The sequence below is a fragment of the Orcinus orca genome, chromosome 9, assembly GCF_937001465.1.
Source record: "Orcinus orca chromosome 9, mOrcOrc1.1, whole genome shotgun sequence".
Lineage (NCBI taxonomy): Eukaryota > Metazoa > Chordata > Mammalia > Artiodactyla > Delphinidae > Orcinus > Orcinus orca.
The window spans coordinates 41,258,428-41,279,015 of NC_064567.1; the positions used below are offsets into that span (position 1 = coordinate 41,258,428).

At 47.3% G+C, this 20,588-nt stretch overlaps 1 protein-coding gene across 3 annotated transcripts in view; it reads right to left on the minus strand.

Annotated features, from left to right (window-relative positions):
• The window catches only part of EEPD1 (endonuclease/exonuclease/phosphatase family domain containing 1), a 119,981-nt gene extending 102,407 nt beyond the window's left edge, over window positions 1–17,574 (minus strand). For 2 of the 3 annotated variants that reach the window (XR_004483354.2, XR_004483353.2), the window contains exons 1-2: window positions 17,018–17,574; window positions 15,526–16,590 (exon numbers count right to left, since the gene is read on the minus strand). Coding sequence is in view for 1 of the 3 variants with exons in the window: in XM_004269905.4 (XP_004269953.1) it covers window positions 15,526–16,403 (878 nt within the window). In the remaining 2 variants the exon portion in view is untranslated. The remainder of the gene's footprint in view (window positions 1–15,525; window positions 16,591–17,017) is intronic. The other variant, XM_004269905.4, reaches the window with a different exon arrangement.
• Between the last annotated feature and the right edge of the window lie 3,014 nt (window positions 17,575–20,588).

Sequence of the window (20,588 nt, forward strand, 5' to 3'; positions counted from 1 at the left end):
ACGATAAATTTGCCATGCACATATGATAAAGGAGGATAAAGTGCGCGTACAAATCAGTGGGGAAGAAGCAAGCTGCTTGCGGACGGGACAAAAAAATTGAAAAAAAGAAAACTGGATCCCGACCTCATACCTACTCAACGGTAGACTCCAGATAGAGTGAAAACTTAAATGCAAAAGATAAAAAAACCACACAACTAAGAAGCTAAGAGGAAAATGTAAGAATGAACTTCGGGTGAGATGGATCCGTTCAACAGCATCCAAAAGGGAACTGATAGATTTAACCACAGCAAAATTAAGAATTTCTGTTGTGTGCAGGGCACCACAGACAAAGTTACAGAGGGTGATAAAGTGGGAGAAGAGCTCTGCAATCTCTGAGACCAAAAAGGGGATTGGCATCTAGAATGTAAATGAACATTTCACAACAACTGAAAAATAAAAAATAAAAAGCAACTTTACATTTTACAAAATGGGCAAAGGCTGAGAAAAGGTGTCCCCCAGAGGGGAAATCCAAATGGCTAGAAAAGTATGTGAAGGACATGGTAGCAGGGGGCCTGAGGCAGCCTGGTTCACTATCACCTGGGGATGGACACTGGCCCACCCTTGCACGTGGCCAATGACTAAGCAGCAGTCAGGAGCAAAGAACTAGCTGGAAACCATAAAAACACAAGGTTTTTTGTTGATGAAACCATTACATTTTTCAAAGATATGTCTAAGGACACACATTTAACACTGTGCACTGGGAATCTATGGGAGGGGGATGAATGGGGAGGGGGATGAAGAAGACAATTTTTAAATAAAACCAAACAGAAGTGGAGCCTAGCACTGATGGACGAGAGAGTGCCATAAACTTAAGAGTCTAACGATTCAACGGCTCTACAGCTGGGCTCAAAAGAATAAGGAAATTAACATTATGCATATTTCATCTGTCTGGGGTGACTTAGGCAGAGTCCTGTGGGAGGTTCTTTCCTGGCCCAGGGTTCTGGAATTTGCAGATATTGTCATGAACTAGCTCCAAATTACCTCTCATTGCAAATCCTGGCATAGGATGTTACATTTTGACTTTGGAAAAAAAGTAAAAACGTGCTGAAGTTCCATCCAAAACACATAATTTAAATGTGAAAATCAAAGGACCCCAAGTGCTTCTCAAGGACAGTGTTACAAGTCCAGCGCAGCCAGACTGCTCCAGCCAGAATATGTAATGAAGCACACCAAATGGAATTCTCCAGGTTCCTTTCCAGATGGGGGGTTTGTTTCTGTAGGATGGCAGGCATTTTTTCCTATTACAAAACAATTATTCTGGGTTAGGCTCGGGTATAATGATCCTAAGACTAAGGGGCAAGGAAAAGGGGACTATGGAGTGAAAAGGGAGTCAGGACAAAGATATACTTTATCAGCTTAGAAACAGGTGTGACAACAGGCCACCCAGCGCTATGCAGACAGTTCTCCAAAGAAAACATACAAATGGCCAGTAAACACCTGAGAAGACGCCCAGTATCACTAATAGTCATTAGGGAAATGCAACTAAAATCCCTAATGAGATACCACTTCATGCCCATTAGTATGGCTATAATAAAAAAGAAACAACAACAAGCGTTGGGGAGGATGTGCAGAAAACAGAAGCCCTCGTATATCACTGGTGGGAATGTAAAACAGTGCAGCCATTCTGGAAAACAGTCTGGCAGTTCCTCAACGTGTTAAACATAGAATTACCATATGACTCAGCATCTCCACTCTCAGGTATACACCCAAGCGATATGAAAACGTATGTCATACAAAAACTTGTACGTGAAAGTTCATAGAAGCGTTATTCACGATAGCCTAAAAGTAAAAATAACCCAAATGTCCATCAGCTGATGACTGGATAAAGAAAATGAGGTATATCCATATAATGGAATATTATTCAGCCATAAAAAAAGAAATATACGTGCTACAACATGGATGAACCTAAGTAAAAAAAAAGCCAGACACAAAATGCCATATATTACATAATTTCATTTATAGGAAATGTCCAGGACAGGCAAATCCACAAGAGACAGAAAATAGATCAGTGGTTGCCTGGGGCTGGGAGGAGGGGAGTGACTACTAATGGGTATGGAGTATCCTTGTGGGTGATGAAAATGTTCTGGAAGAGTGGTGAGGGTTGTGCAACTTTGTGAATATACTAAAAACCACTGAATTGTACACTTTAAAGGGGTGAACTATGTGGTATGGAAATTATCTCTCAATTTTTAAAAAATCCTGTGTCCCCAAAGCCCTGCATTCCTGACCTCACTGGATGATAGAATTGGATGACTTCCTCAAGCGCCGGCTGGGCCCTGTTCCAGGGAGCACCTCCCTTTTAAACTTGTCTCTCACACTTTCTAGATATAAAAGACTAGGAAAGAACTGTCCCCTTCCTTAACCTCCTGGTTCCATCTCCAGGTTTACGGATTCTCTGCCTCTGAATATAAAAGTGTTTGGGCTCTGAGTAATTCTGCCCAGCTTTGAACTTCTGCTCTACACTCACCAACCATGTGACTTGGGCAAGTTTACTTAAATTATTTAAGTTTCCTTATGCGTAAGGTGGGAATACTTTGCCAACCTCACTGGGATGGTGCAAACATTAAGTTAGTTAATGAATATAAAAGGCTGAGCAACAGCACATGGGGCAAAGTAAATAGTCAATAGATGTCAGGGGTCGTTTCTCCTTTCCACAAATTCCTGAGTGTTAGGGTGCCGAAACTAGGCTGTATGTACAGTCTGGGAGTACAGAGGGCATCACACAGGCAATGACAACAGAATGCCTGTTATGGGAGGGGAAACGCAGGCCAATAGGGGAGCCCATAGCTGTGGTGCTTAACAATAGGTCAGGGACAGTCGAAGTTGAGTAGGTTTCACAGTGGTCCCTCTGAATCACACCTTTCCACGGCAATGCTGAAGGGCACTACAGTTCTAAAGGGCAGACAAACTCATGTGTCACCATTACTTGTAGCCAAGGGCAAGCAGAGAACTTGGCAAAGTGGAGCTGCTGCCTTGGCGGGGGTGGGTAGAAGGTTTCAGGTCACTGCTGGCATTTCAGGAGAAAACCAAGGACTGGCAAGTTGGAAGGAGAGAAGTTCAAGGGAAACAAATCCCAGTCCCTAACTGCTGGTGTATGCTTGCCGTGGCCCGGCCAGAAAGCCGTTCCTCTTGTCCAGCAGACTGGCCCTCCAGGAACTCTAACGCAGCTTTCTCCAGCATTTAAACTGTTAAACGAGTACTTGAAATCATCACTGCCCCAGGAAAAAACCGAGAGGAACAGGCTCCTCACAAAAAGCCGAAAAGGAAGTCCCCGGGCGATTTTTCTTACACCGTCTTGTTATGGGCTGAACCGTGTCCCCCAAAACCAATATGTTGAAGTCCTAACCCCCAGTACTCTAGTATGTGACTGTATTTGGATGCCATTAGAGTAGCCCCAATCCAATAAGACGATGTCCTTATGAGAAGAGGAACTTTGGACACAGACAGGTACCGAGGGAAGACCATGTGAAGACACAGGGAGAGGACGGCTATCTACAAGGCAAGGAGAGAGGCCTCAGAAGAAACCAACCCTGTCGACACCTTGATCTTAGACTTCCAGGCTCCAGAACTGTGAGAAAATAAATATCTTTTGTTTAAGCCACCCAGTCTATGCTCCTTTGCTATGACAGCCCTAGCAAACTAATACACTCTTAACTGTAAAAACAAATACTTTTCCTTCTCTGAATTGAAGGGCATTTGGTAGAAATAGTGACGATTTTCCCTCTCTGTAGAAAAAGCCTAAGGGTTGGAAGGGATTTTGTGATTCAGAAGAACTGCATACATTTAAACATACAGCCTTTATCAATATAATCCATCAATAAAAATACCACAGTTATTTTGATGAACACAGATATGTATCTGGAATCAGGGGTTATGGGTAATCCTGCAGTCTTATCTCTCACTCATCACCCAGTTTATTTCTATATCTTGCTTTGGTAGGTCAATGACAAGAAATTCCTGATTTTCATAGATTAGATAAATAGTTGCAAATAGTAACATTCTGAACAATCATCTAGAGTCTCAGATGTTCTTCAATTTACCCAAAAGTCTAAAGGACAGAAGCAACTTTTATTTCCAAGCTGAAACTCTCACAATACCTAAGCTGAAACTCTCACAATATCTAACAACTATCTGCACTTTTACTGTAAATGTTGGAAGCATCAAAACTAATACAATTCAAGATGACAAATCTACTCTAAACAGTCCTGCCTGGCATTTAACAGAGCCCAGTGTGTGAGTACTGAGACATGAGTCTCTTACACAGTTTCACATGTATGAACATGAATTTAACATGAACAAAAATTGAACTCGAACGTTAAACTCAGAACGGCTAAAAAAGACAGTACAGAATTACAAACCTGGAAAGGTGTTTTATACACCATCGACTCCAGTCCACCTGCTTATTAAATCCCTCCCAGCTCACAGTTACTCATGAGTTTCATAAGCGGGCCATCTAAGGCACCGAAGAAAATGCTGACTAGTACAGGTATTAGGTCAAAATTTTTTTTAAGAGCTCATTATTCCTTCACCTCTTTTATTTCTAAAAGTTGCACGAGATTTGGGGGAAGAAACTGGGTCAGTGAACTCCTGACCTTATAACTAGTTATATTTTTGAGTCAATCTTCTAGAAAAGATAACAGTGCATCAGTAACAACCCACAGTTACTGCCAGGGGTCTGCAATATACATCCACAGCAAATGCTGTCTCTAGACTACAGAAACAATATAACTTGAGCCCAGGTAGTAGTGTTCTTAAAAACACAACAGAGGTTCTCCTAACCAGCCTCTGCTCAAGGGATCCACCAGACTGTCCCCACTCCCTTCCTAAAACATGTTGAGAGCTGGGCACCCGTGGCACGCTGAGTTCTCCTGGCGGATGAGCTGTGCACTTCCCCTCTTGAGTGGGGCATCACATGCTCATCCAGGGTCAGCTGTGTCTGTCCCCAGACTTGTTTTTGTCAGTTGTATATATTACTATGGTCTCCTAAATGTGACATAGACTGTCGAAACAGGAATGTGAGCAGAAAAAGTTGTTTCTAAGAAAAGGAAGATGAATGTCAGCCAAGCTTCTATGAAAGCAAATTGTTTAAAGAGACTGCTGTCAAAACAGGTGTGGGCAAAATGACTGTAAAAAGACTGGAAAGTCATAAAAATATAGTATCCCGGGCTTCCCTGGTGGTGCAGTGGTTGACAGTCCGCCTGCCGATGCAGGGGACACGGGTTCGTGCCCCGGTCCGGGAAGATCCCACAGGCCGCGGAGCGGCTGGGCCCGTGAGCCATGGCCGCTGAGCCTGCGCGTCCGGAGCCTGTGCTCCGCAATGGGAGAGGCCACAGCAGTGAGAGGCCCGCATCCCACAGGAAAAAAAAAAAATTTTCCCACACTCAGATTGCTTTGCAAATACCCTTGCTCCACTTTGAATAAAGAAATACCGGATACACACACACACACACAAAATGATACTGTTATCAGCATACTTATGAAAGATCATGACTAGGGAACTCAAACCAAGGTCTTGGTTAAGGGAGCACCTAGTCCAGTAAAAAGGCTGGGGTGATGAATCAAATACAAATTTGTGGAAAAGCATTAGTGAAGTAACAGTAGCTTTTTATCATCAAGCCTTGGAATCCAATTGCTTGGATTATAATCCAAGCTCCATCACCTAAAAGCTGTGTGACCCTGGGGAAAATGACTCAGCTTCCCTGAGCCATCTCTCCTCTATCTGTAAGAGGACTGATGATGGTATCCAGTGTATAAGCCATCAGCCACAGTAATCATCAGTGTCAACTATCATTGTTTTTGTTCTTGATACAACTACTACTACCACCACGGTCATGGACACTGAAAATATAAGCACCATATGTGGAGGGGGAGGGACACGCAGTATTTCACTGTTTAAAATGAGTCCTCAAATTAAAAACAACTGGGAACCGCTTTGCAAAGAGCTAACCAGTAAAATGACACAATGACCTGCAGTTGCAGAGGCTGCTCACCAAACAAGGAAGGACAAAGCCCCAAATCTACCGGCAGGTGAGTCCCCAGCCTAATCACTGGTACTTAGAGGCCACTAAAATTTGTACTTTTTTCCCATTTAAGAAAACAGAGACTGCAAAAGTATTTAAGTCAGACTGAATTTGCTTAATGAAAATACATTCTGGGAATTTTTTTTCCATAGAGAATTGGATAAGTACTTTTAAAAACAACAATCCACCTGAGACCTCCCACTTGAAAAGACACCATGCTTTTAGCATAAGCTGAGAAACACGAAGCAGTGACTTCACCCTCCAGCTTTTGGGTGAGCAAACCAGGTTCAGATCCCTAGAACACAATAAAACCACACCCAAAATGCACACAACCTTCCATGTGGCCACGTGAACAACATTCTCTTGGCATCACATTTCAGGAGTTTACAGCAGCTTCTAGATAAAACAATTGAAGGCCCAGCTTAACAGCTTAATCAGGTAATGGCTGAATCAAAATAGAATTCGCAGGAAACAAGGGCTTGTTGGAAACAAACAACTGAGCAACAGAGGTAGGCAGCTGTACTCAGTAAAGAAAACGCAGGGTTTCTTTACCCAGTAGTTTAGTACAAGGATTCAAGACTTCTTCAGGGGTTTCCCCGGTGGCACAGTGGTTAAGAATCTGCCTGCCAATGCAGGGGACACGGGTTTGAGCCCTGACCCGGGAAGATCCCACATGCTGCACAGCAACTAAGCCTGTGCACCACAACTAATGAGCCTGAGCGGTAGAGCCCGTGAGCCACAACTAGCAGCAACGAAGACCCAATGCAGCCAAAAATAAATAAATAAAAAATAAATTTAAAATAAAAAAGAAAATTTCTTTATAATGAACCGCTTAACTCTGAGCACATCTCCCCAGGGTTTCTACCCACTGGAGTCCAGCTGGTTGGCAGCTGTCAATCAAAACATTACAATAAGAATTGCTGTCCAGATCTGGCCTGTGTACAGTCATCAGGAATAGAATCAGGAAGTTTCTGAGGTTCCTAAATATTTGTTGAGGACTAAAAGCAGAGCAGCACATTTCTGTGGCCTATCCTGGATGTTCAGATAAGACTCACTGGTGTGGAATTTCCACTAAGCTGCACACGACTACACGCAAACCAGGGTGTCCATGCATGATGAACACATCACATTTCAGTGAAATGCGTGATTTTATTTGTTACTGGCAGAGCCTGTTATTAAGGAACTCCAGGATAAAATCTTTTGTAAGGTAGGGTAATTTTGAAATAAAAATAACACCTACCTCAACGCTCTTCTCTCCTGTGAGGCACCGTGTTGGGGAGCCTGCCACGTTCCCAGTCTGAGCCTTCCAAAGCCGAGCCCGGGCGGGGGGCCAGCCTGGACCCTCACCAGGCGGCTGCAGTGGGAGCGGCCGACTCGCCCGCCGACAAGACCCTAGCCGCTCAGACCCCAGCCCCCACTCCGGACTAACTCCTCTCCAACCACCTGACTTGGTCCTGTCCCCAATCCTTCCTCTGTGCTGAGGTCTCCACCCACCTGCAAGAGCCCAGCAAACAGGTCCCAGACCCCTGTGCTTCTTAAGCTTGACCTCCTCGTTCAAAACACACATCACCCCGGTAAGTACCTGTGAGCGTGTCTCCTTGTAAGACTGTGACCTCCCTGATGCCAGGACAGGGTCTCCCTGTGCCTCTGACCTCACCAGGTAAGTGCTCGATCAGTGTTGAATTTAACTTCCGGAAATGTCTTCTGATAGAAACAGTTACCTAAAACTCCCCATATATGTCCTCGTTCTACATGTACTTGATACTAAACAGCAGAAGTGGCCTTGTCAGATGCCCGGTGTGTGGTTAGGCCATTGAAGATGGCTGTTCTCTTGTTCTCTGTACATCCCCTGCTCGACCAGTCCCTGATTCACTCACATGACTACCCAATCCTCTTAATTATAGGGCTTAATTAGTCCCTGGTAACTGATGAGCACACCGGACGTCAATTCCCCCCTACAAACAATAGCCTCCTTCTCCAGCAAGTACCACAGACTGCTGCCACGTCCTGCCCACCGTCTGCCGAACAAGGTGGGGTGTCGATCCAGGACCCTTTGTGTAAGATTTCCCAGTCCAATAAACCGCTGACGTCTCTGTCACTGTCTCTGGGCTCTTTCTTCGTCTCGAGGCTGGACAACTATAAGGCTTGGAGGACTGCGGGGTACAGCCCGACACCCGGGCTGCACAGAGGACCACAAGGCCTCTTCCTCCATCCACGATGGACCAAGATCCCACACCTGTCCACAGCAGATGGAGGGGCGAGGTCGGTAAGCTGCTTCATGCTGACACGATGCAGAGGCTTGTGAGTCAGCCCCGGGATTTCTTAAATGCCTCTGAGCCTGTCTTCTAGGAATCTACCCAGTTAATCCCCACAATAACCAAAACACAGGCAAGTCTTTCCAGTTTCTGCCTCTAAAGATCCTCTTATCCCCACCCACTTCTCCTGCTCACTGGTCACCATCCTTTTCAGCCTTTATTCTGTATCAGCCTCTCTACTCAACTCCCAGGACCCACCCCAAGCGGCTTCCCCCGCAGCCAGAACAACCTGGTAACAGCTCATTCATCACCTCTGCGGCCTCCTCCCGCTGTTAAAGTAAAAGCCTTGCAGGGCCCACCCACCTGGCCCTGCCTCCCCCTGCAGCCCTAGCCACCCGCCACTCCCGGGACCCCACTCTCTCCAAAACAAACACTCTCAGGGCCTTTGCACTTGCTGGCTCCTCGGGTGAAGCACTCTTTCCCCCAAGTTTTTCCATGCCTGGCTCCTCAGCTGACTCTCTAGCTTTCAGCTGAGGCTTCCTTGACCCCCATCTACTCAGCAAGCCTCCATCACCCTCAGCCTTCGCCACTACCCATAATTATTTATCTGTGAACCGACTTGTCCACCTTCTTACCTAAAATGGAAGCTCCGTAAGAGCACCAGCTTTGTCTTGTCCTACACTTTATTACCAGAGCCTGACACAGAGCTTGGCACTTAGTGAGAGCTCAAAAGATTTCTGTTGAATGAATGAATAAATAATAAAGGAATGAATATCTCCTGGAAGAATCAATACTTTCCACATCCCCGCCCCACCCTCACCAAATCAGATCCCAAATGGGCTCAGCTTTCTGGAAAGACAAAAGTAACAGCTTTCCCTTTGGTGAAATGAACCCTGCATCCGCCCACCCCAGGCCTTCCCTTCATTCACACTCTCTTCCCTTATTAATCCTCAGCAGTCCTATTTCTGACCACCTTTCTCTCTGGAAACCACCCAGATCTCCTTGGCTCAGAAAACCGGAACTCCGCCTTGGAGCGGAGCCAAGGTCGCAGACTCACATTTGAGGGTCCGCGTGGAGGGGCCCTGGCGCCCTCTGGAGTGCTCTACCTCTGGCCAAGAGCCCTGTCCTTCCGAGGAACAAAAACAGGAAGGGAGCAGAGGCCTCCAGCGGCTTGACACAGTCCCGAGAGTCTAGGCAAAGCCCTGATGCCTGGCCAGCCTCAGACCCAAGACAGGGAGGAAAGAGCAGGTGGGCCGGGGGTCAGTCAAGGGACGTGGAATTTGGGAAGAGACACCTCCACTCCCTGCTCTGAAATCAAACAAAGGTCTGGCTTCAAAACCTGATTCCAACATCTCCATTTCTGGAGGCCACACGGCTGCCATTTAATCTCTCTGAGCCTCCGTTTCCACAGCTGTCAAAATAGATTTCACAATTTCTACTTTAAGGGGATTGCTGGGCACTTTGCCCCCAGATGTTATGTCTGGCTGCATCCATCTACCTTTCAGTCCCTCAGGATAAGCCCATTATTCTTTTTTTTAAATGAATTTATTTATTTTATTTATTGTTTTGGCTGTGTTGGGTCTTTGTTGCTGCGCGGTCTTTTCTCTAGTTGCGGCGGGCGGGGTCTACTCTTCGTTGCAGTGCGCGGGCTTCTCATTGCAGTGGCTTCTCTTGTTGCGGAGCATGGGTTCTAGGTGCACGGGCTTCAGTAGTTGCAGCACGTGGGCTCCGTAGTTGTGGCTCACGGGCTCTAGAGCGCAGGCTCAGTAGTTGTGGTGCGCGGGCTTAGTTGTTCCGCGGCATGTGGGATCTTCCCGGACCAGGGCTCGAATCCATGTCCCCCGAATTGGCAGGCGGACTCTTAACCACTGCGCCACCAAGGAAGCCCCGAGCCCATTATTCTTAAAGGAAAAATTCAACCAGGTATCAGTCCTACTCAGTGACTTTTGATAAAATGTATGGATTTTTCAGACTGTTTTGAGGGTGAGCCATAAAAGCTGATTAACATTGCTTAACTTGGTTTAAAAACAGGGCCAGTCTAACTCTGGAATTCAGCATATGCACGTACACAGCGGCCATTCAACAGGTGTTTTTCACTGAATGAATCAAACGACAAGATGGGTTGTGTCTATATCGAGCCTACTAATCAAGTCTGATAAACCAAAATCTCTTTTTTCACAATGAGTGCGTGCTGCCAGGCACTAATTCACCTGGTGCTTTGATATCGCAAACAAGCACGAGGCAAGAAGACAGGTTCAGACCGTAAAAAGGCTCAAGACTTTGAGACTCACGTTCCCTTCTGACGGAGGCCATGGGGAAAATGTACAAGTGGGATGCTAAACCTCCTTATTTCTTTTGGAGATTATGTCAGCTCCCACAGGACTTATGCTTTCAGAAACCAAAGGGACTTTCCAAAATAGAACAACTCCTCAGCAAAAAACAAAAAATAAAAATTAAGCAACCTTCTCAACATCACTAATCATTAGGGAGATGCAAATCAAAACCACAATGAGATACTACCTCACACCTGTCAGAATGGCTATCATCAAAAAGACCACAAATAACAAACGCTGGAGAGGATGTGGAGAAAAAGGAACCCTCGTGCACTGTTGGTGCATGTAAATTGGTGCAGCCACTATGGAAAACAGTATGGACATTCCTCAAAAAAATGAAAAATAGAACTACCATATCATCCAGGAATTCCACTCCTGGGTATAGATCTGAAGAAAACAAAAACACTAAGTTGGAAAGATACACGCACCCCTATGTTCACTGCAGCATTATGTACAATAACCATGATGTGGAAGCAACCTAAGTTCCCATTGATAGATGAATAAAGATATTGTTTATACACACACACACACACACACACACACACAGAATGGAATATTACTCAGCCATAAAAAAGAATGAAATTTTGCCATCTGCAACAACATGGCTGGAATTGGAGGATATTGTGCTAAGTGAAATAAGCCAGAAAGACAGACACTGTGTGATCTCACTTCTATGTGGAATCTAGAAAACAAATTAACAAACATAACAGAAATAGAGTCATAGATACAGAGAACAAATAGATGCTTGCCAGAAAGGGCCGGGGGAGAGAAAATAAGTGAGGGAGATTAACGTGTACAAACTTCCAGTTACAAAATAAATGAGTCACGGGTATGAAATGTACAGTGTGGGGAATACAGTCAACAATTATGTAGCATCTTTGAATAGTGACAGATCATAACTAGACTTATCATGGTAATCATTTTGAAATACATAGAAATATCGAATAGCTATGTTGTATATCAGGAACCAACCTAGTGTTGTAGGTCAATTATACCTCACAAACAAACAAACTCTTAGAAAAAGAGATCAGATTTGTGGTTACCAGAGGCGGGGTGCAGAGGGAGGAGAAACTGGAGGAAGGTGGTCAAGAAGTACAAACTTCCAGTTAAAAGATGAGGAAGTACTACGGACCTAACGTATAAAATGATTAATATCATGAACACTGCTGTGTGTCACACATGAAAGTTGTTAGGAGAGTAAAGTCTAAGAGTTCTCACATGTTTTTTTAGAAAAAAACACATGTTTTTTTCTATTTCTTTGAGTTTGTATCTATATGAGATGATGGATGTTCACTACATTTATTGTGGTCATCACCGCATGACGTCTGTTAAGTCAAATCGTTATGCTGTACACGTTATACAGTCCTGTGTATCAATTATATCTCAGTAAAACTGGAAGAGAAAAAAAAGAAACAATCTTCATTCCATAGGCGGGCTGCCACCAAATTTTGCAAGAGTATTTAGCAGAAGCATTCCTCTTTTAGTCTTGCTCCATAAATACTGAAAACAAGGAAAAACACTGCCTAAGACTGAGATTTGGCAAAGGAATCTGATGAAACCCATCGGTTCTGTGCCATAGCGTGACGTCCCTGAAGGCTCCTGGTGATCGTGTGATTATCGAGCTTTCTGCTGTCCTATCTCAGGCTTCATGTGCAAAACATGATTTCTTGTAACTCATACACACTTGTCCACCAATGCAGCAGCATCTCAGGGCCAGAACAGACTATCCCGTTAGAGCCCCACCCAGGCATGCTTTAGTCCCCCACCTACTAAAGCAAACCCACAGATAGGAAAACAAGAGCCAGCTATTCTCTTTGCAAAAGAAGTGCCCAAGCGTTTGTGTTTCTGTGGGCTTTTTTCCCCATTAGCTACATTTAACATATGGAAAAACTGAGACTTGGAGAGGTTAAGGAATTTCATCAGTTTAACACATTAAGAGGTGGAGCCAAGGGTTTTCGTTTTGGGTTTTTTTTTTTTTTTTCCTTTACAATGGATTTAATGTAAGAAAATGGGACTAGTACACAATTGGGCAAGTGCCCTTGGTTAGGCAGAGCGTGGGATGCCTGAACAAGAGGCAGGATAAAGGTGAGGTGCTTACAAAACGGCACGCCTGTGAAGAGCATGGGTCTAAAGTCAGAAGGTTCTGGGTCCTGGTCCCAGCTGAGTCACTAATGAGTTGTGGGATGGAGGTAAGTCATTTAACTTCTTTGGTTTTAGTTTCCTCACCCAGAGATGGAGACTCATTAATAAAAGCATGCATTACCTACTTCGCAGAGTTACTGAAGAAATCCAATGAATGTGAAAGCTGTTGGAAACTATGAAGGCACACCCAGAAGTCAGGTAACTCCTGTACTACGTATATATGTATGTATGAAAATTAACAGCCACACAACAAATTACATGCATCCATTCTTGATCCAACTAAATGTGTTTCCTCTTACTCATAAAAGGATCAACTGGAATGCGAGACATTTTTGTGAATCAGGATGAACACAGCTCTTGGAGAACGTGCACTGCTGTTCTGAGGACACGGGATCGCAGCCAGGCATCTTTTGGTGCCCTAGGAGAGCCACACAGGCAAATGGACCCACTCCAGGTCTGCAGGGGGTCAAGCCCTAAGCCAATTACTTCAGGTTTACCGGACACTAACAAGGTGCTTGGAGCACCCAGAATACTGAACACGTCGCGAACAGGCAAAAGGAACCACCAACCCACAGGACAACAGATGTGGCCAAGTGTGAGAAATGTGATGGGGACGTAAGTCACATTTAAAGTCACTCCCAGACACTCCCTTCTACACCCTTCTGGGTTTCGGTAAGCTCTTCCTGCACTCTCACCTGAGGACAGCAGTCAAATACCTTCAACAAATCATCACCCCTCGAGGAAATCCAAACAAGAGACACCAGGACAAATCCCTCGCTGGACAAGCTAGCGCTCTTCCTCGGTGTGCCCCTGGCTGCCCCAGGTCTGCCCTGCAGATCGGAGCCCACTCTGAGGTCGGCTGTTTCTTGCTCACTCTCCCATTTTCTACGCTTTACATTCATCTGTTCTAGAATCTGAATAAAATTCTTCGAACTCTGGCCAGAAAGAACATCATATGGTTGAATAACAGGATGACCAGAACAACCAAAGAAGATAGTACCTAGAAAGCTCTGCCTGGACTCACAGACCTTGTCAGAAAAGCCAGTGCAGGGCAAGCCACTCTACAGGGCAAGCCACAGGGATAGCTGACTGCCAATACACAGCACAACGGGGCTCAAACCTTAGTGCGTATCAGAACCAGCCAGTGGGTGCGTGAACACACAGAAACCCAGAATTTCTGAGTCAGTTGCTGATGCTGGTCCAGAGACCACGCTTGAAAACTCTGTCACAGTTAGTGGGCAAGGGCTACCCAGTCTATCATTCTTACTGGGGCAACTTCAGATCCTGATTCATCCTCCTCCACCCCCCAAACTAAGCCTTAGGAAAACTCATGATAGGAATTAAACAGCTAGCCCTCCTCCTCCTCCCTTCTCCTTGCCCATACATACACCCATGCAGCCACGGATGGAGAGAACAATTGCCAAGCCATTCCCGACAAGTACGTCCTAGGCTGAGTCCCGTTCTCACCTGTGAACTAGATGATTTTGCAAAAGGAGTGAGTTATGCTGCAAAACAGAGGACATGGCGGTGCAGGAAGAGCACTCAGGGGTTCCCCAGGTCCCGTTCCCTGAGCTGGTGCAAGGTCCCTCAGTCCTCAGTGACGGAGCATGCCAGTGGGACGGTGCCAGGGAAACGTTGTGACCTGGTTTTCTCCTCACTCATTTATCCTGACGCTCTGCCACAATGCACTGTGATTTCCCGCCGAGAAGTCACTTCATGTCACTAACTGCCACCTCACCGGCCTCACCAACAGCTCAGGGCAAAAGAAAGCAGCGAGTGGCCCTAAACATACTGTGTCTCGGGGGGTGGCACGGCCAATTCCCTCCAGACCGGGATCAGAGGGTTTCTGCCCGGGAAGGGACCATTAGAAACATTTCTTTCCTTCCCCAAGTTGATTATGTTATATAATACACTATTGCACTAACAGTGGGAGTTACTGCTACAATAATATTGTTTTGTTTTAGGGAGGGTTAACGGAAGTTCCTACAGAAAGCAGTGTTGTGAATAATGTAAACACTCAGTGGTAAGAGCCCATCCTACAACTCTCATCTTCTACGGTTCAAATGGGAAAATCTGGCCAATATTCACCACACTCCAGCTTGGACTTTTCTGACTCTGGGACAGGAGAGGTTACATACATTTGGGGCTGCAACTGTGAGCCTAAAAACCAACTTCAGGCTAAATAAGGAAAAGAATGAAGAGTGATTCATTCGCAGCATTTTGGTAAATATACATAGCACGTGTGTTTGCAAATACCTGGCCTTGAAGATGATTTTCTGCACACAAATAGGCATATTTGGTGGAACGAATGTGACTTTGCCTCCCAAGAAAAAGAAATCCAGGTAGCTCTTTCATACATGCAAAACTGCAATAGTTCCCAGGCTCCGAGTGCCTGATCTGGTGTGAACCCCATGAAGTCTTGTAAGCCAAACTATACTCTCCAAAGCAGTAACACCAATACAATCTCCACTTACCCCGAAGTTAGGAACTGATCTCAGATATACCATGTTCAAGATACAGACCTCAAGCCCAGACAGCTGTACTCAGAAAATCCTGGAGCAGAAGAAGAGCTCAGCCACTCAGAACACTGCACGATACTAGCTGGGGCCTCAAGAACACTGATTTAAAAATCTTGCTCTCTCCCTACCCCCACAAAATCCACTCATTTGCATGCACAAATGAGGCCACGCAAGAGCTGCCTTCACACCCAACACCGCTGGTGGTTCTTGTGCTCACCTGTTTTCCAGGAGCGTCATGCACACCACCTCTCGCACCCCAGGGTTGTTGGCCTTCTCCACTGAACAGCCCTGCAAGTTCCAGGTGGCCAGCCTCAGCACGGGCCGCCCATCCCTTGTGCCTCCGAAGGCCTCCACCGAAGGCCGAGTGGAGATGATCTGTGTAGGCCCCCCTGGGGGCAGGTCCAGGTCCTCACTCTGCAAGCTCAGCGAGGTGGGGCTGGGGTGAGGCTTGGCGGTGAAGGTCAGGCCCCCGTTGGTGTGGGTGGACGGGGGCCTGGACCTCTCGGCAAACACCTGGTGCCGTATCCTGTCCAGGAAGGCGGCACTGACCCCGCCCATCCTTACCAGGTCCTCGACGCTTCGGAAGGGCCCGTGCTCGCGGCGGTAGTCCACGATGCTGATGGCCATCTTCTCCGTGAGGCCGCGCACGCTCATGAGCTGAGCCGGGGTGGCTGTGTTGATGTTGACGCGCGGGGTGAGAGGCACGGCGGTGGCCAGGTGGTGAGGCTGCTGCTCCGCCAGCAGGTCCCGCCTCAGGGAGCTGGGAGAGTGCTGTGCCGAGCTGCCCTTGCTGCTCACGCAGATCTCAAACTTGACCTGCTCCAGCTTGGTGGCACCCACGCCACTGACCAGTGCCAGGTCCTCCACCTTCTTGAAGCCACCGATGTACTCGCGGTACTCCACGATGCTGCGTGCCACCGCACGTGTCACCCCAGGCAGGGTCATCAGCTCCTCCTCCGTGGCCGTGTTGATGTTGAGCCGCTCCTGATTCACCAGGATGTTGCTGAAGTTGCAGGCCGCGCTGAACTTGCGGCTATGGGACAGGTCCGAGGGGTCCCGGGGGATGGAGCGGTGGCAGCCCAGGGTGCTCCCCATGGCCGGCCAGGATCAAGGGGCCAGGAAGGCCTCACCACCACAGAAGAACTCTCTGGCTAGGAAGGAAGCGCAGTAGAGCTCACAGGCACAGAAGGGAAGGTGCAGGATTCAGGGCATGAAATGGTTACCACAGACAAACACTAAATAGCCATGCCCAGCGTGTCCAAATCACCTTTCACTTGGCCACCTGGAAAACAAATTAATAAACATACAAATCGATTGAGTCAGTTAATCAGTTTGCATTAGCGCTCCCTACCTAGAGCTGGAGTTCTTAGCCAGGAGTCCAGGGCTGATGCCTGTCTGTGAACCTCTGAAAACACACATACAAGAGGGCTGGTCCATGAGGATTTCTGGTGAGGTCCAATTTTTATCACACTGGGGTCCAAAAACGCTATAAGCCGCTTCTCTTGGAAAGGGACCTATCCCCATCAGCCTACACCTCTCGTCCCTGCCTCTCTCAACTCTCCCAGAACTGGGGCCATCTCCCCTGCTTCGGTAGCCCCCATCTGGCACTCAGCGCCACCAGCAACTCTGGAATTCCGTCCTCACTAGTGCGGGCACGGAGAAGGGGTTTATCGCCCCCTACCAGACCCGCCGCCGTTCCGGCGCCCCACCTCTCAGCCGCTCCTCCAGGGCTTCCTCCTTCCACCTGCGGCTCCGAGGCCTGAGGCCAGGACAGCGCTGGCCCGCCGCCTTCAGAGCCAGGGCCCACGCGGGTGCGGGTCAGGGGCGGGCCGCGGGATCCCTCCCACGCCGCCTCGGGCCGCGCGTCCCAGCTCTTTCTGCTGGAGAAACTCTCAAGAGTCTCTCTCCCAGAACCGGCAGGAGCTGCAGGGCTTTGCGGAGGCGGCAGCGGCGGTGAAATCCGGCCGCTGCAGCCGCACCAAGTCTTGCGGCTGCACCAAGTCTTGCGGCTACACCAGGACTCGCTGCGTTGCCGCGGTTGCGTTGATCCAGACAAAAAGTCCTGCCCCCGACTCGAACGCGGGATCCGCAAGAACCGCGTCCACACCCCAGCACCACAGACACTGCTCCCGTTCGCCGTCCGTGTCAAAACCAAAGTCCCGGCCGCAACGCCCGCGCCTCCGCTGGCACCACGGCCACGCCTCCTCCCGAGCGCCAACTCCTCCCCCGGACTCCGGGGCACGTGGGGGCGGGGCCCGAGCGCTAGGCCCGGACCTGGGAGCTCCAAACCCGAGAGCGCGGGGGCGGGGCCAGGACGCGAGGTGGAGGAATGCTGGGCCCGGGAGTGTGAGAGGCTGGCCTGTGCTGGGAGAGGGCTGGCCAGAGCGTGTGGGGGTGGTGATGGCACGGGGAGTGCGGAGGCAGGGCCCAGCGGGGAGGGAGCGGCCCCTGGGCCGCGGAGGCTGGATTTAGAGACTGAAGAGGCGGCGCCGACGCCAGAGGAGCTGCGGCGGGTCAACGCGAGGCTGTGTTCGGGTCCTCTGCTCCTGAGGCCGGGTTGCTACCGGGGACCGAGGGCTGGTTGTGCGGGATGGAGGCTTTTTAGCCTCGCCCGGGGCGAGACCTGCCCGACTGCTTTTCGGTGGGCTGCACCCAGGGGCGCGGCGGAAGCTACCGGGCCGCCAGCCCGAGTTCAGTCCGTCTTTGGGGCGTGGGGACAGGGCGAGGGCACTCCCAGTGGGGGAGGCACCCCTGCGGGTCAGGGGCCTCGCTTCAGTTCTGAGAACGTTCGAGAGAGGACTGAATGGGATCTTTTTAACTTCTGACCCCCAGTTTCGGCGTCCTCTTTTCTTCCTGTGGAGTATTACCTTTGCCTTGCTTACTGGGAGATGTCCTCAAACAGCTCTAGCAACTCTGTGCTACTAGGAGACGGCGCGCACCACGGATTAGAGATGTGTTCACATAGGTCACATAGCGTTGCTCGTTTGCACGTTTAGCGCACTGAGTAAATATGGATATTTTCTGTAAGTATTAAATCTAGTTATTAAGGAGGAAGAACGTGCTCGTTGGACATGATGGATGCTTCCCAAAATTCAGAAGAGTTTTTGGATACCACTAAATGGTAATTTAAAGATTAAAGAGCCTGCAGCATTACAGTGGATACACGGAGCTAGAGTACTCGATTAAACAAACTGTGTGGTGATACTGTTGAATACTTTGATCCTGGGTATTCAGTGACCTCTGAAGTTTCATCCCCAACCAATGTGACCGGTGCTTCTGCTTTAAATTTCCCAGGCTAGGTCAACAAAAACCAGTTCTCAGGGAACGCAGAGGCACTTCAAATGTGAAATGAGAGCCAGCCAAGGCTTGGCAAAATGCTATCGCCATGCTGACTGTGTATACCGACTGGTCGGGACTCTTAATGGCAAGTGACAGAAATCCAAGTCAAACTAGCTTAGACATAAAAGCTAAGGGATTTCCGGGTTCTTGTGTAGAAAAAGTTAAGGACTAGATCTTACCTACGTCACACGTGACTGCATCCAGCTCAAATGATGTCATCAGGACCTGGTCTGATCCCCTCTATCTCCTCTACTTGCTCCCCAACCCTAGCACTAGGCTACATTATGCCACTCCTTTCCTCCGGTAATCCTGTTGTGATAAGGGGGAAAAAAGTTGTTTAACAGAAAAATATCTTTAGAGGAGGAAGAAATCTCGGTTGATCAGAATGCCTTAATGGGCCTTTGTGGCTACGGATGGACAGCCTTGGGGCATTGCTAGTTGGGCTGGAACATATTTTATTATTTAATCCAGAACACTTTGGAGGATAAGATGGGAACTATTAACTTCACTGGCACAACAGGCATCATCTGGTTTTGTTTCCTAGAAACATAAGCATGTGTTCCCCCTTTTAGAAATGAAGCCAAAAGCTGAACTGCTGTGCATTAAAACAAACAAATACCACAATAGGATGGCTAAATTTAAAATGACTGACCATACCAAATGCTGGTGAGGCTGTGGAGCCACTGACACCCTCACACGTTGCTGGTGGGAGTGTGAGAAGATACAATGATTTTGGAAATCAGTTTGGCACTTTCTTAAAAAGCTCAACATACATCTAGCACACAAGCCAAAGATTCCATTCCTGGGTATTTACCAAAGTGAAATGAAAGCATAAAACCCAAAGTCTTGTACACGCATTTTAATAGGAAATTTGGTATATAGCCAAAGCCCAGAAACAACCCAAATCCACCAGTAGAGAATCGATAAACAAGTTGTGGTATATCCATACAATGGAATACTACTCAGCAATAAAGACAAACTGTTAATACCCACAATATTGAAGAATCTCAAAGCCATACTGAATGAAAGAAGCCATGCAAAAAAAGAGAACATATTGTATGATTCCAGGGAAAAATACAAGCTGACCTATAGAGAGAGAAAGCAGATCAGCAGTTGCTTGGGGATATGATGGAGGAATGGATTAAAAAGCGACACAAGGAAACTTTGGGGGGGGGGTGATAGAAATGTTTGAGGGGTCATGGTTTCACTGGAGTATGTATGTCAAAACTGATAGAACTGTACTCTTTTAAGATGTGCAGTTTAGTATACTTCAATTAGACCTCAATAAAGACTGGGGGGAAATCTTCAAAAAATAAAAAGGAGTGCTCTTTGAACGCAAAGAAAAAAAAAAGACCGTAATTTTAGGGAGGATGGATATGTGACCTGGGGTGGAGAGGAGGAAGCTGAAGGGGAACAAAGGGGTCCAAGAAGGTGAGTCTGGAGCTAACAGAAGAGACCAGTGAACATTCCCCAGTTAGGATTGGGGACGCAGAAGGCAGGTGTCATGAGAGAGAATACATTGTCATTGTTTTAAGCTTACAAATACTGAAGTGGTTGTCTCACAGCAATATGTATCATATAGATGTGATCCTCAGGCCTTGTTTTCCCAGCAAGAAAAGCCAATGCCACAGCTCCAAATGTTGTCCCCTTTACAATTCATTGACCTTTGTCTCATTCTTAGGATGGTATCACCAGACGTTGATTTCCCCCAAGAAAAGTGTTTTGTTTTGTTTTTTCAGTTGGGTCACGAGAGAATTTTGGCGAGGGCCTTCCTCTGGCCAAGTGATCGATGAATGTCTTGTGACAGCTGTAGCAATAAAGCAGGGTAGTTTTTTAAAATGATTGTGTTTAAACACAATAAATTAGCACATGTTTTTTGATTGCATTTATTTCTACTGAGCCATTTCCCCTCCCTCACAAACACGGAAGACAAGACGGAGA